At 41.5% G+C, this 14,284-nt stretch overlaps 1 protein-coding gene across 1 annotated transcript; it reads right to left on the reverse strand.

The window, feature by feature from the left end:
• Nucleotides 1-4,241: 4,241 nt before the first annotated feature.
• Nucleotides 4,242-5,513, reverse strand: LOC143140155 (F-box/LRR-repeat protein 6-like). Its single transcript, XM_076300975.1, has 2 exons — nt 5,067-5,513; nt 4,242-4,678 (listed from the first exon to the last, which is right to left on the reverse strand). Exons 1-2 carry the CDS (start codon nt 5,354-5,356, stop codon nt 4,549-4,551), a joined length of 420 nt encoding a protein of 139 aa, XP_076157090.1. The 5' UTR covers nt 5,357-5,513; the 3' UTR covers nt 4,242-4,548.
• Between the last annotated feature and the right edge of the window lie 8,771 nt (nt 5,514-14,284).

The following is a 14,284-nucleotide window of genomic DNA, read 5'->3' on the forward strand; positions in this document are numbered from 1 at the left end:
TGAATCACGTTCGATGCCGTTGTAAAATGCATAAACACAGAGACGGTTGATAAAGTTAACTATAGAATCTTTGATAAACATACACCTTGACCGCATTTCGTTCTATAACTTAAAAAGTTAAAGTAGCTGTGTCTCGACGTTGCTTGGCAACCATTCAGATAAAGGACATATATTTCTTGTTGGAAGAATAATTATCTATAAATAAATTGTTACATTTCTCGTTGCTGTGCCTTTACTTTATGAAACTTTGCCAGGTATTTATATTACAGGCATGAAAACGGGTCAGGGTTGAAAAAGGTGAGACGGGTGCGCGAAGAGGGAAATGGCCGTTTCATAGCAAAACAAAGCGAGTGACATTGTTGCCAATAGTGCATAGCTTCCTTGGAGTATAAAGTTCCCTAAAACCAGAGATTTATAAAGAAAACAAACTACAAAATGACTAATTTTTACAAAAAATACCTTTATTTCTTCTTTTTGGCTTGGGCCAAAGTGTGAAGGGCCCGCTTGCGCTATTTGGCAACATGCTTCAGCCTGGCCCTCCTCTCCTCTCAGTAGCCTAATCTAGATGAGTTTTTTTCTTTCTTTCTTTCTTTGTGCCTGAAGTTATCAGACATTTTGAAGATTTCATAGGACTTTAGAGGGCAGTTCCAGCGTTATGGATGTGACAATTGGACTCATATTGGTACACAAAATGCCTTAGAGTGGGGGCAAAATTAGTATCAGTGAATTAATTTGCATAACTTTTATTGCAACCTCTGTCCTCTGAATACTGAGAAATCCTCAAATTTCATATAATCAATTTCATCCTAAGAATACAAGGCATTTTATCAGCGTTATGGATGTGACATGAAATGGACACACTTTTGTGAGAGATTACAGGTTTTCTACAAACTCTGTGAATTTTAAAGGAAACTGCCGAAACTATGATATATGTACCATGAAGGAGACTTGAATGAACACAAAAAGTGTGTTTTTGAAACTATGCGTCATTTTCGTAATGCATTATGTAGGAAAAACTGGCATTATGGATGTGATGGTTTCACGTTATGGATGTGACGTGTCTGAACCAGTCCTCGACAAACTACATAAAACACATAATTTAAAATATAAAAAAGAAATTAGTTTTTTTCTTTTACCGTCATCGATTTTGGTCAGTGATCCCGGGTTACTGAAACACCAGGGAACATGAAACTTGGTGGCCACTCCCCTAAATAACTAGCCCTACCTGAACCGTGGCACCCAAGATGACAAAATATTTATGGTATGTTAGTCTCAAGAGCCCGCATCAACCTAACCCATACCCACTCATTTGTGATTTGCACACATAAAGTACATGCACGCGCACGTGCACACACGCACATGCACACACACGCACGCGCGCACAGTCGCACACATACAGACAGGCAAGCACACACACACACACACACATGCACAAGGGGGAAGGGGGTGGGGGCAAATTAGTCTGGAGTGAGACTATCGTCGATTTCATGCGAGATTTATAGACAAGTGATTGGCCTCTCTTTGTGCTATTTTTGAAGTTGTTTCTGAGGGCGGGCTTTATCTCCCTCACTTTCTGTTACGCATAGCCTGCCTGCTATGGCCTGCAGCAGCGATAAGACCAAGGAAAAAAAGAAAAAACACGGGCCACATGCTACACTCTCTCTGACTATAAACTCAAGGTAAAACATCATATTGTTAGGCTACTTCTCTTGCCCTCGGTGGGTTAAATGAAAGACTTGCTGAGGTGAGGTTAACAAGTGTTTACTCGCAAATTTACGTTCCCGCAGCTGGCCGTTTTGAATTGCTTTGCGAAACAAAACGACTCTGCACTGAGTGCGATTGTGAATTTAGCTCGGCTTAATAGTTTAATATTGTCTTGGAAAGTTATTGCTAGTTCACGAGTTATTTCATTTAGCATTATATTTTCCATGTGTCGATGATGGTTAGACATGACGTTCTCAGGAAGCGCAGACCTTTCCAAAGTTAGGCCTATTTGCAACAAATCTGAAAGTGGACCTAGCAAAATATTTTGACTTGCTCAGTGATAGGTGTTTAATTTGTTTGTTTTCTGTGTAGCATATAGATCATAATTCTTGATAATTAGCGCGCAAACAAGCAAGACCTAGGCTATAGTAGACTGATAACGCACCTATTGCTGAGACCCGCCCCTTTAGTTGGAATGTGATCATTGCAGCCTCAGTAGACACGAGAGGAGCAGAAAGACACCAACATAAACATGAGGGATAGATGTATTTCTTCACAAAAAAAATCAAATAATAATGGATTGAAAATAGGTACTAATAAACCAGACATGCTAGAATAGAGACCAGAAAATGGACATCCACAGTCCCTTTCTATCAACACCAGTGATTTTTATAAAGGGGGGCGTCTTTCGGAAATATGTCACCTTTTTCAGCCCTTCTGAGTTTGCTGGTATGAAATTAAACAAAGCATTTATAAAATTGAAAAAAAATATATATATTACATAAGAAGTAAAATAAAATACTGTTACTGTAGTAACTGTACCACATTATCCCAAGCTTCAAAGAGCTCCCCATGTCTGTGACAGCCAGACGTGACACCGCTACAGCTTGTTTATACCCCACACTGAACGCGTAAGAAAGGCCCATCACTCTGGGGTGTGGTAGCCTACTCTCTGGGATTTATGCACCAAGGTAACTGAAGTATCCAATTTGTGTCTTGAAATTCTGTTTGAAATAAATGTCTTAGAACAAAAACTTTGGGTAGGCCTATATACTTGTATTTTATAGTTAGGCTAGTGAAAACGAGTTGATCAGTAGGCTAGTTGAGTTTGTTATCAATAAACATAACAGCTAATGTCATGTTGAGCAGGGGAGAGGCTACCATAAATCCTCAAATTATGCCCGGGATTGATTCCATTTATAGCCGGACAAATAAAGGCAGGTTCCCATATTTGCCTATACCAACAATTGCCATCAGTCCACCAGCACTAGAAGACATTGCTTCGATTTAAGTCAATGAAATAACACCTCTTCTTAATATTTTATTATATTGTTGGTTGGATTAATAAAGTCGTTTTCCTACCATGGGTCTCCAACACACGTTCTCAAGCTCATTGTCTTGCCGCCCCTTTCGAGCTAATTGCCAGAGGCTGAAGCCTACTACATTTAACGCAATTGTTGCATGACTCAAGGCATTCCAGCCTACGAATTTAATAAAAAGTAGCCTACTAAATCATGCATAATTAAACAATAACTCAATTTAGGCTACTTGGCTACGCAAAAAGGTTTCTATTACAGCACAACCCCTATTCAATGAATGGCTGCCTTGTCTCACAATAAACAGCGGTGGAAATCCTGACACTTTTTTAACTGCATGAAACATAACAGTGAACCATCAAATATCTCCCAGAGTTCAGTGCCCATCAGTCCCAACTTTTAGCAATATAATCAAACAGTCCAAAAGTAAATTAGATCCCAAACCAAACCGAAAATGTTATGCTTTTGATGACCTAGGCTACCAGTATGCCGCTCCAAATCTAATGATGGTTGTTAGTAGACAAACTGGCTTCAGATATCCAATAGAGTGAATATGAGATTGTGCAGTCTTGGCTGTGGTTAGTGATGTGATGCTGTTAATAGGGAGTTTTACATAGTTAGCGCAAACCCTATAGGCTATTATTTATTTAGCGTAGGCCTATATAAGGCTTTTTTCCCTTCTCAAAAGTGAGGGGGACGACGGCCGTCTCTTCAGCACTGCGTGGGACATATCCCCCACGTCCCCCGTGCCTCCTGCGCCCCTGATATTCTGCAGTGCAAAGATGCCCACTAAAGACAAGTTTTAAATAAAGTTAACACGTTTTCTGAAAATTTTGTTCCATGTGCCCTTTTTTTAAATTTGAGCCCCTGCCCCTTCAAAAGTCTCTGCACGCCCCTATCCATAAGCATCTCCTCGCCGGGCTCACATTCCAGCTGACATTTCAGACGCTTCGCGTTGCGTCCGCGGCATAGGGGCTGCATTCACATTTGTTGTTGGATCACACAAGTTTTAATTGGGGCTCTGAACGCATCAAGATGCGTTCGCCTCTGCGCGTGATTTGTAAACTCAGTAACCCCATACCCCCACAAATATTTTCTCATCGGATCTGCGCGAACCACGTAAGTCCCCCATTTTGTAAACGGCGAATTTCATTTTCATTTTTGTCATCTTTACGGTCTTTACATTATACATTTGAAATAAGGGTGCAGTAGCCTAGGATGTCACGTCATGTATTGAGCATTGAGAATGTTTATTTCATAAGTATAAACTGTAGTATAAAAACAATAATAATGTACAAAAAGACTGACAGAGTACAGCACAAAAACTTAATGTTTAGGTGACAGGTGATGTATGGGAGAACACCAGTGATCAGTAGCATCTTATCACTTTCAATTAAATTACAATTTAATGACAAATACTGATGATCTAGCCTATTATTTACCACAATATCCAGAACATCCAATAAACCCATTTACAGGAGCACTGGATGTATAATTAGTTGGTGACTGAAACGTGTTACCTAAAACTCTATTCTAGTTTGTCCAGGAGTTGGCGTATATTCTCCTGGCCACGGTACAATTTCTTCATTCCCCTCAAAAGGTAGCGGCATGATGACAGGTTTAGGTAGTCCAGAGCAACAGCATGGCCAATCAGTAACCTGAGAACAGACATGGTTTAAGGTAAGGAAAAATGGAGAGTAAGTTACAACTTGTGGTATAAAACTTTATGACACAGATAACAAATCTCAGCATCACCTGATTAGAGTAAGACAAGCTGTTGGATTTATATATGTCTACGTGCTCTTCTTCCGCTTCAAAAGCAACAGCTATCTTACTGTACTCATGAGCAAGCATGTCTATAAAAACTTGCAATGTGATGGGGACAAGCGGCAACACATTTGATACTGAGTAACTGGAATGTTTTGGCGTATCATCACCCACGCTTCCTTCCTGCTATTTTGTTCCACTGAGAGGTTTCTGTGGAACAATAACAAAAAAAAAAACCCATTAGAGGATTAGAGGTTTCTGTGTGTGGCTGTGGTGTACCTGAGGGCCTGTGAAGTGACTTTGGTCCCACTGAGGTTCAGTGAACGCAGGCCTTCCACACCCTCACCAAGGGCCAGGTTACCAATGGTGATCTCCAGGTCCTCCTCAGAGAAGGCATGGTTGGTGATGTCCAGCTCACGGAGCGTGCGGCTCCACTTTTGTGTCAGCAGGTGCAGCCCCTTTTTAGAAGATGCCACTGATGTGCTGTTAAAGTAGAGGCCCCAGAACAGACACTCTAAATCTGGAGGTGGGAGGAGAGGTGGAGAAAGTAAGAAAACAGTACTCAACATAGAGTCAATGGCTCACAAACAATAACAAGAAATATCAATAAATGCATGATAGACGGCAATAGTTAGTGTACTCATACACAGTCTAACACATTTGCATTGTTATTTACACTGTCCACTGCATCTGATACACACCTCCAACATTTACTCATATAAACGACAAAAAGTATATTTTATAATTATGGACAGATTATTTACATTTCCACCACGTCAAAAACAAGTACACTATCCACTGTATCTGATACACACCTCCAACATTTACTCGTTTAAACAATAAAAAGTATATTTTATAATTATGGACAGATTATTTACATTTCCACTACGTCAAAAACTTGCAATGTGATGGGGACAAGCGGCAACACATTTGATACTGAGTAGCCTAACTGGAATGTTTTGGCGTATCATCACCCACGCTTCCTTCCTGCTATTTTGTTCCACTGAGAGGTTTCTGTGGAACAATAACAAAAAAAACCCATTAGGGACCGTTCGTTATTTATAAACGGGATCACCGGAGGGATTTTGAGTGCTCCGATCAAAAGTTGCATGACCCTCACCTGCCTGTTATATAATTTTCAACGACCCTCCAGCAGCATTTTCAATAATGACATGACCCTCCCCGGCCAATTGTCGATGTCTTCCGCCCACGCTCTTGCGCGCTATGAAAACACATCAACATATGCTACCGTCCTACAACCAACCTCTGCTTTCTGATCTTACACACTTCACCAAGATGGTGGCCATTTCAGTAGATTTACTCACTAACATTGTTGTGGAAACACAATAAGCATGGAAACTGTAGCTGTCGCTGAGAACACATTTCTTTTTCTTTCTTAAACTCTTTAAAATACTTGTTTGTTATGTTATTTGTTTTTACAATAATGTAATGTAAATATTAATAATAATTTGCCTATGTGAGTTTGGTTTACAAGGGTTGCAAAATAGTGGCACCTACAGGTCAAACTAGTTAGCTGCATTTCATTTAAGTTACTGTGGTCATGTGATCAGCCTAACTAATAGCAGTGCAAAATGAAGTCTCAAGTCAGCTTCCAGTGCAGCATAACAGCACTCCATGCGCCCAGAATCCCAAAGACCTTTCAATCCCCTTTTGTTCTGAAAGCAAAATGGAACCAAAATCAAATGAAGCCTCGCTAGTTCAAGCGTTAAAAGAATCCCTGGCAATGACTAGACTTCCAGCACCAGAGCCATTCATGTTTACAGGAGATCCACTGAAATTCACTGAATGGCGTACCTGCTTCAAAGCCTTAATTGAAACAAGTTGCACAAACCCAGCTCATAGGCTATATTACTTGAAAAAATACATCAGTGGAGAAGCACTTTCTGTGTTAGAAGGAACATTTTATAGAAGTGATGAGGAGGCCTACACACAGGCTTGGGATGCCCTTAACAAACATTATGGCCACCCATTCATAGTTCAAAGAGCATTCAGAGGAAAGCTGAGTAGCTGGCCCAAGATTGGACCAAAGGAATCACTGAAATTAAGAGAATTTAGCGATTTCCTCATCTCCTGCAAGAATGCAATGCCTTACGTTCACATGGTCTAAAAGTTTTAGATGATTGTCAAGAAAATCAAAAGTTGCTACAAAAACTTCCTGACTGGGCAACAACCCGTTGGAACCGGTACGTCACTAAATCACTAGATGAAGGGAAGCCGTATCCTGCCTTTAAGGAGTTCTCAGACTTTGTAGCCGAAGAGGCACGCGTTGCTTGCAATCCAGTTTCTTCTCTTTTTGCATTAAAACAAGCAGATGAGAAAACTGGAAAGGAACCGAAGCGTCTTAAAGCCAGCACTCTAGCAACATCAACAAAGGTGTCTCAAAGACCAAGCTTCACTTCAAAGGACTCAAGTGCATCAGAAAGTTTTTCAGCCAACTCTCCTGTCACTCAAACCAAAAGACAAATAGATTGTGTGTGCTGTCAACAAAATCACTTTATTTATAAATGTGAAAAGTTTGCAGCTATGCCTCTAGAGGAAAAGAAAAGATTTGTCATTAGCAACAATATGTGCTTCGGGTGCCTCAGAGTAGGACATGTTGCAAAAAATTGCAGAAATAACCCTACTTGCAATATATGCAGACGGTCATCCATCTCCACTTCATGAAGAACGCCCTGTAGGACAAAAGCTAGAAGCATTACCACAAAAGGACAATTCCTCCATTGCCTTATGCACCGCGAGAATGGACAGTGGTGATCGCACTTCAATGATTGTTCCGGTGTGGCTTTCTAGTGTGGCAAAGAATAGTCCAGAGGCCTTAGTGTATGCATTACTGGACACACAGAGTAGCAGTACCTTCATTGACCAAGATGTCTGTGGAAAAATTCAAGCACACACAGAACCTGTCAAACTGAAGTTGTCAACAATGACTGACAAGAGTTCAATAGTGAATTGTCACAGAGTTGTTGGACTGAAGGTGAGAGGGTAAAATTTACAAGAGTACATTGAGCTACCACCAGCATACACTCAAGAATACATCCCACTAGAGAAGAACAGCATTCCCACTCGTGAAACAGCAGCAGGGTGGACTCACCTTCTCAGCATAGCTGAAGAGATGCCAGATCTGTTGAATTGTCCCGTAGGACTTCTGATTGGCTATGACTGTGCAAGGGCTTTGAAACCAAAAGCAGTGATATCAGGGGAAGAGTATGAACCTTATGCAGTCAAGACAGATTTAGGCTGGAGTATATTTGGAGCCAAAATGCCTTGCACTGACACAAGGGATGACCAAGGGTTCTGCCATCGCATCTCTGTGAAAGAACTGCCACCTATCACACCTGCCTCTGTGATCAAAGCACTAGAGAGAGATTTTCTTGACACAAATCCTAGAGAAAAGACAATATCCCAAGATGACATTCAATTTCTGCATCTTTTAAATGGGAAAATCCAACATAATGAAGAGGGACATCTGTAGATGCCTCTACCATTTAGAGAGCGTCCTCAGCTTCCTAACAACAAGCAGCTGGCTACAGTCAGATTGAAACATTTAAAAAGAAAAATGGAAAAGAGTCCCAAGTACAAGGAAGATTACATTAAATTCATGGACAGTGTCTTTAGAGATGGTGATGCAGAGGAAACAAATGCTACCCCAAAGGAAGACAACACATGGTACATTCCACACCATGGGGTGTATCATCCTAGGAAGCCTGAGAAGATTAGGGTCGTATTTGACTGCTCTGCCAAATGTGAAGGCACCTCTCTGAATGACCACCTCCTCACAGGACCTGATCTAACAAATACTCTGACTGGAGTGCTGTGTAGATTTCGCCAGCATCAGATCGCGATTAATTGCGATGTTGAGAAGATGTTTCACCGCTTCCACGTAACCCCAGAAGATCGGGATTTCTTGAGGTTCCTGTGGTGGGAAAATGGGAACACAGCAAGAGAGCCCAAAGAATACCGAATGCGAGTTCACATATTTGGAGCAGCATCATCGCCTGGATGTGCTAACTATGGCATGAAATACCTCGCCAGCAAATATGAGAATGATTACCCATTGGCTGCAGTCTTCATTCGGAAAAATTTCTATGTGGATGATGGGCTTATCAGTGTCGATTCGGTTCAAAGAGCCAACCAGCTTGTGAATGAAGCACGAAAAGTCTGTAGTAAGGGACAGCTGCGCTTACACAAATTTGTCTCTAACAACAGGAAGGTCTTGGATGCAATTCCAGAGAGTGAACGTGCAAGTGGAGTGAAAGATATGGACCTGAACTACAGTGAGCTTCCAATGCAGAGTGTGCTTGGAGTGAAGTGGAACATAGAGACGGATGCATTTTCATTCAATGTCGTCCTCAATGAAAAGGCAGCCACCCGGCGAGGAATTCTATCAACGGTAGCTAGTGTTTACGACCCGTTAGGATTTCTCTCTCCCTACATCTTGATTGGGAAAAGAGTGCTGCAAGAGATGTGCAAACGAGGTGTAGGATGGGATGAACCTGTTCCCCTTGAACTAAAGCCAAAGTGGGAAACATGGCTCCATGATCTAGAGAATCTTAAGAAAATTCAAATACCAAGATGCTTCATTCCTGATCACCTCAGCACAATACAAAAAATTGAGCTGCATCATTTTTCAGATGCCAGCAACAATGGCTATGGGCAATGTTCATATATCAGGATTATTGCTGATGAGCAAGTGCATTGTGCATTAGTCATGGGTAAGGCCAGAGTGGCACCCACAAGGGTGGTCAGCATTCCACGCTCTCTGCAGCTACAGTCTCTGCTGCCGTGAGTAACATCCTTAGAGATGAGCTGGAGCTAAAAATAGATCAGGAGTTTTTCTGGACAGATTCACAGGTGGTGCTCGGGTACATCAAGAATGATGCCCGACGCTTTCATGTTTTTGTAGCAAATCGCGTCCAGAAAATAAGAGACACTACTGATCCTAGTCAGTGGTTCTACATTGAAACAAGCCAGAATCCCGCAGACCACGCATCTAGGGGTCTCAAGGTGGCAGACCTAATAGAATCAAATTGGCTCAGAGGACCAAAGTTCTTATGGGAACAAGAAATAGTTTTCAACCAAAGATCCCCAGAGCTTCTTGTAGGTGACCCAGAGGTCAAAGTCATGAAGACAGATGCTGTCGAAAGAGAGAGCTTCCTCCACAGGCTGTCAAGACTCTCAGATTGGAATACAGCCCTTAATGTTATTGCTCGGATTCAGAGACTGGCGCATAAAGACAGGTCTGGACCCATTAGTGTAGAGGAACGAAGAGAAGCCGCTCTTGTGCTCATCAGAGCAGCACAAAGAGAAGCCTTTGAAAAGGAGCTGAAATTGTTTAGTCAGAAATCCACAAAGCTACCAAAAACCTACAACATGTATCAACTTGACCCTATCATTGAGAATGGATTGCTCAGGGTTGGTGGCAGGTTGAGAATGTCCTCTGCATCAGTTGAGTTGAAACATCCAGTGATCCTTCCTAAGGAAGGCATTGTCACACAGCTTATACTTGACCACTGTCACAAACTGTCACTGCGTGGACGGACTGAAGAACAGCGTATGGCAGACTTACCTGTTGACCGAGTAGATCCATCTCCTCCATTCTTGTACACCGGAATTGACTGTTTCGGCCCCTTCTATACAAAACAAGGTCGAAAAGAATACAAGCGGTATGGTCTGTTGTTCACATGTCTAAGCTGCAGGGCCATCCACTTAGAATTGTTGGAGGATCTCACAACAGATGCATTTTTGAATGCTTTCAGATGCTTCATAGCAATTAGAGGAGCAGTAAGACAAATCCGATCTGACCAAGGTACCAATTTCCTTGGAGCAAAGAATGAGTTGGAGAGAGGTCTAATGGAACTTGACAAAGAAAGGATTTCTACTTACCTTGCAAGGAAGCAATGTGACTTTCTGATGAATGTTCCTGAAGCAAGCCACATGGGAGGCATTTGGGAACGCCAAATACGGACAGTTAGGAGCGTGATGAGTTCTGTTCTGTTACAGGCTAAAGGGAGACTGGATGACACCTCTTTGAGGACATTCTTTTATGAAGCTATGTCAATTGTTAACAGTCGTCCTCTCACAACAAACTCAATCAATGATCCTAAAAGTGTTGAACCTTTGACACCTAACCATTTGCTCACGATGAAGTCCATTGTGCCCCTCCCGCCTCCAGGCAAATTTGTCCAAGAAGATTTGTATGCCAAGAAGAGGTGGCGTAGAGTGCAGTACCTCTCGGAACAATTCTGGAGCAGGTGGCGCAAGGAATACCTGGTCAGCATTAGCCTCAGACAACAGTGGCATGTGCCCAGAAGAAATGTGCAAGTTGGGGATGTTGTTATTGTCAAGGATGACAATATTCCCAGAAATGAGTGGAAGCTTGCCAGGGTTGTTGAGGCAAGGGCAGATGGTGATGGTCTTGTGCGTAAGGTAAAAATTAAAATAGGACAAAGTTATTTAGGAAAGAAAGGTGAGCTCTTAACGCAGCCTTCTTTGCTTGAGCGTCCAGTTCAAAAATTAGTGGTGCTAGTTGAGCAGAATTCATAGACTAGTATCCTAAAATATTAAAACAGTGAAATATTAAACTTTTAGACTAACCTGTTCAAAAACAAGAGTCAAAAATTAGTTGCTAAATGTTTAGGAAAATTACATGATTTATTCAGTTTATTTAGAATTTGTCAACATAAATCTTTGTAATTTTGGTGGCGGTGTAGCTGTCGCTGAGAACACATTTCTTTTTCTTTCTTAAACTCTTTAAAATACTTGTTTGTTATGTTATTTGTTTTTACAATAATGTAATGTAAATATTAATAATAATTTGCCTATGTGAGTTTGGTTTACAAGAGTTGCAAAATAGTGGCACCTACAGGTCAAACTAGTTAGCTGCATTTCATTTAAAGGAGAATTCCGGTGTGATTTTGACCTAAAGTGTTTTGAAACATGATACCAAGTGTGAACGTATGTCTCATAGCCCATCTCGGCTTGTCCCCTGCACTCCGAAATCTGGTGCTAGTTAGCCGATGCTACCAACAAGGCGGTCAATGGTGGTGCCTCGGCATCGGCATAGCCATGCAAATAAATCACTGTTTTACACCATTTACGAGGCTCAATGTATCTCCACACTTCATCGGTAGACTTCCAAGGGCCCTGACATTTAAAACGAGACATTGAGAACTTCGAAAAAGCACTGGTAGTTTACTTACAAGACGATTTATACAGACAGTATCTTCTCGAAGTTTAGCGTTTGCAGCCATCTTGAATTTAGTCACGATAAGTCGAGCGACGAGTAAGAATGAACAGGTATGATAAGGGATCAGATTCCAAAAATAATTCCGTGGAAATGCATGGATTCCAGTTGCTGCTACTGGAAGAAACTGTAATCCATGCATTTCCACAGAATTATTTTTGGAATCTGATCCCTTATCATACCTGTTCATTCTTACTCATAGCTCGACTTATCGTGACTAAATTCAAGATGGCTGCAAACGCTAAACTTCGTGAAGGTACTGTCTGTATAAATCGTCTTGTAAGTAAACTACCAGTGCTTTTTCAAAGTTCTCAATGTCTCGCTTTAAATGTCAGGGCCCTCAGAAGTCTACCAATGAAGTGTGGAGATACATTGAGCCTCGTAAATGGTGTAAAACAGTGATTTATTTGCATGGCTATGCCGATGCCGAGGCACCACCATTGACCGCCTTGTTGGTAGCATCGGCTAACTAGCGCCAGATTTCGGAGTGCAGGGGACAAGCCGAGATGGGCTATGAGACATACGTTCACACTCGGTATCATGTTTCAAAACACTTTAGGTCAAAATCACACCGGAATTCTCCTTTAAGTTACTGTGGTCATGTGATCAGCCTAACTAATAGCAGTGCGAAATGAGCATGAAGTCCTTTTGGTGTCACGCTGCACACGGAGTTAGGTGTGCCAAAGAAAGAGTGGAAGAGTAAACAGTTATCGTGAGAGCAACTCAGAAAGCACACACGGTATGTTTGTTTGTGATGTTGTTTCATGAGTGTATTGTAATATAATAGTGCAATGTTTTCTAAGGCCATTAATACTAGTTTAATACGTGAGCAAGATGAATGTTTACTCATGGACTCTTAAGAACATGCTTATGTACAATATGCTCATGTGAGAATGTATTATGTATTTTATTTCAGTTTTTCACGGTGTTTGAAGGTGTTTGATGGTGATTGAATGAGCTTAAGTTGCGAAGAAATGCAATAAAAGAAACGCCAAACATCAGTTGAAGCGTACGTTTTAATCTGACCGGAAGAATAAGTTTGGGAGCAGCTATAGAAACTAAATGCACACTTCTTGCAACTGCATTAGCCTACTTGAAAAGTTACTCCTCTAGTAAGTATTCACATGAAATAAAACAATAAAGCATTGAGACCATTCAACAAAGCACACTGGGTAATAACAAATTCAACACATGAACTTGTTGCTATGGACTCGTCTCTAGGCTTCCTCAGTCATTGTAAAGCTGCCGAAGCTGAACATTATCCAAAACTCAATTTCTTAGACGAGCGTCAATTTGGGAGCTTGCTACACTCCTTCCTTCTCAAATGACTTGAAAAGTCCGTTTGCACAATTTCACAAATAATCACAGGGACCGAAAAATACCTAACATGCCAACTTTTTCCGGGTTTATCATTTTAACGTTTCCCCGCTGTTTTGCCGTTTTAATATTTTCCCGTAGAATATCCCATATTACTGTAATAGCTACTCTCATTCAGGGCTCGAATTACGTGGGAGCCAGAGGGAGCCGAGCTCCCATGAAAGCAACAAAGTCAAAAACCTGAGGGGGTCTCTCATATCTGAAGGTGTCTGGCATTGTAATTTAATCTTAAACAACCGCTCATTATCCATCCCTGTGCGATCTCTTACCATTAAAGACGTTAAATTAAAATATAGGCTAGACCTACACTACGCTCTTGAACGCAGCATGACACTTCACCACCACACCACTAGACTATATGAGCAAACCGTATCGATTTGACAGCACTCGCAAATCTGAAGAAGTCACCCTGTTTTGATGTGAGTGTTTTGTCTATTTGCATGGGCGTTCATTGGGCTAGCCTACGTGGTTTGATACGTGCTGAAAAGTCCTGTTTGCTGTTGAACTTGCGCTTCACCTATTCTATGTTGATTGACAAAGCCATAAATTATGGCCCATAATGCAGCCTACAATGATTGTGTTGTCTGATGATCTATCCTCTGCCATTCAGAGCTCCGGAAAGTTCCCAGCTATTTTGAAACACCTGTTAGCAATCTCTGATGTCGGAATATTCAATGGCTAGGCTACCCGACAATATCTCAGTGCAAACTCCAAAATTGTTCGTCTATTAATTTTCCACGGTTCAATGCATTAGCCCAGTGTTTTTCAACCACTGTGCCGGGGCACACTAGTGTGCCGTGAGAGATCATCAGGTGTGCCGCAGAAAATTACCCAAATGTCACTCACTGGTCCAGAA

Source organism: Alosa pseudoharengus, unplaced genomic scaffold (assembly GCF_046254945.1).
Source record: "Alosa pseudoharengus isolate Yale_2024_CS ecotype anadromous, Long Island Sound unplaced genomic scaffold, YU_APseudo_1.1 YU_APseudo_1.1_scf_23, whole genome shotgun sequence".
NCBI classification, from domain to species: Eukaryota; Metazoa; Chordata; class Actinopteri; order Clupeiformes; family Clupeidae; genus Alosa; species Alosa pseudoharengus.

Bases quoted from the DNA above. Each gene is read 5' to 3' on its own strand.
- LOC143140155 (XM_076300975.1), bottom strand. From the start codon at position 5,356: ATGTTGAGTACTGTTTTCTTACTTTCTCCACCTCTCCTCCCACCTCCA. The intron at 4,679-5,066 runs GTACACCACAGC...GTCTGTTCTCAG, and splicing joins GTCACTTCACAGGCCCTCAG to GTTACTGATTGGCCATGCTG.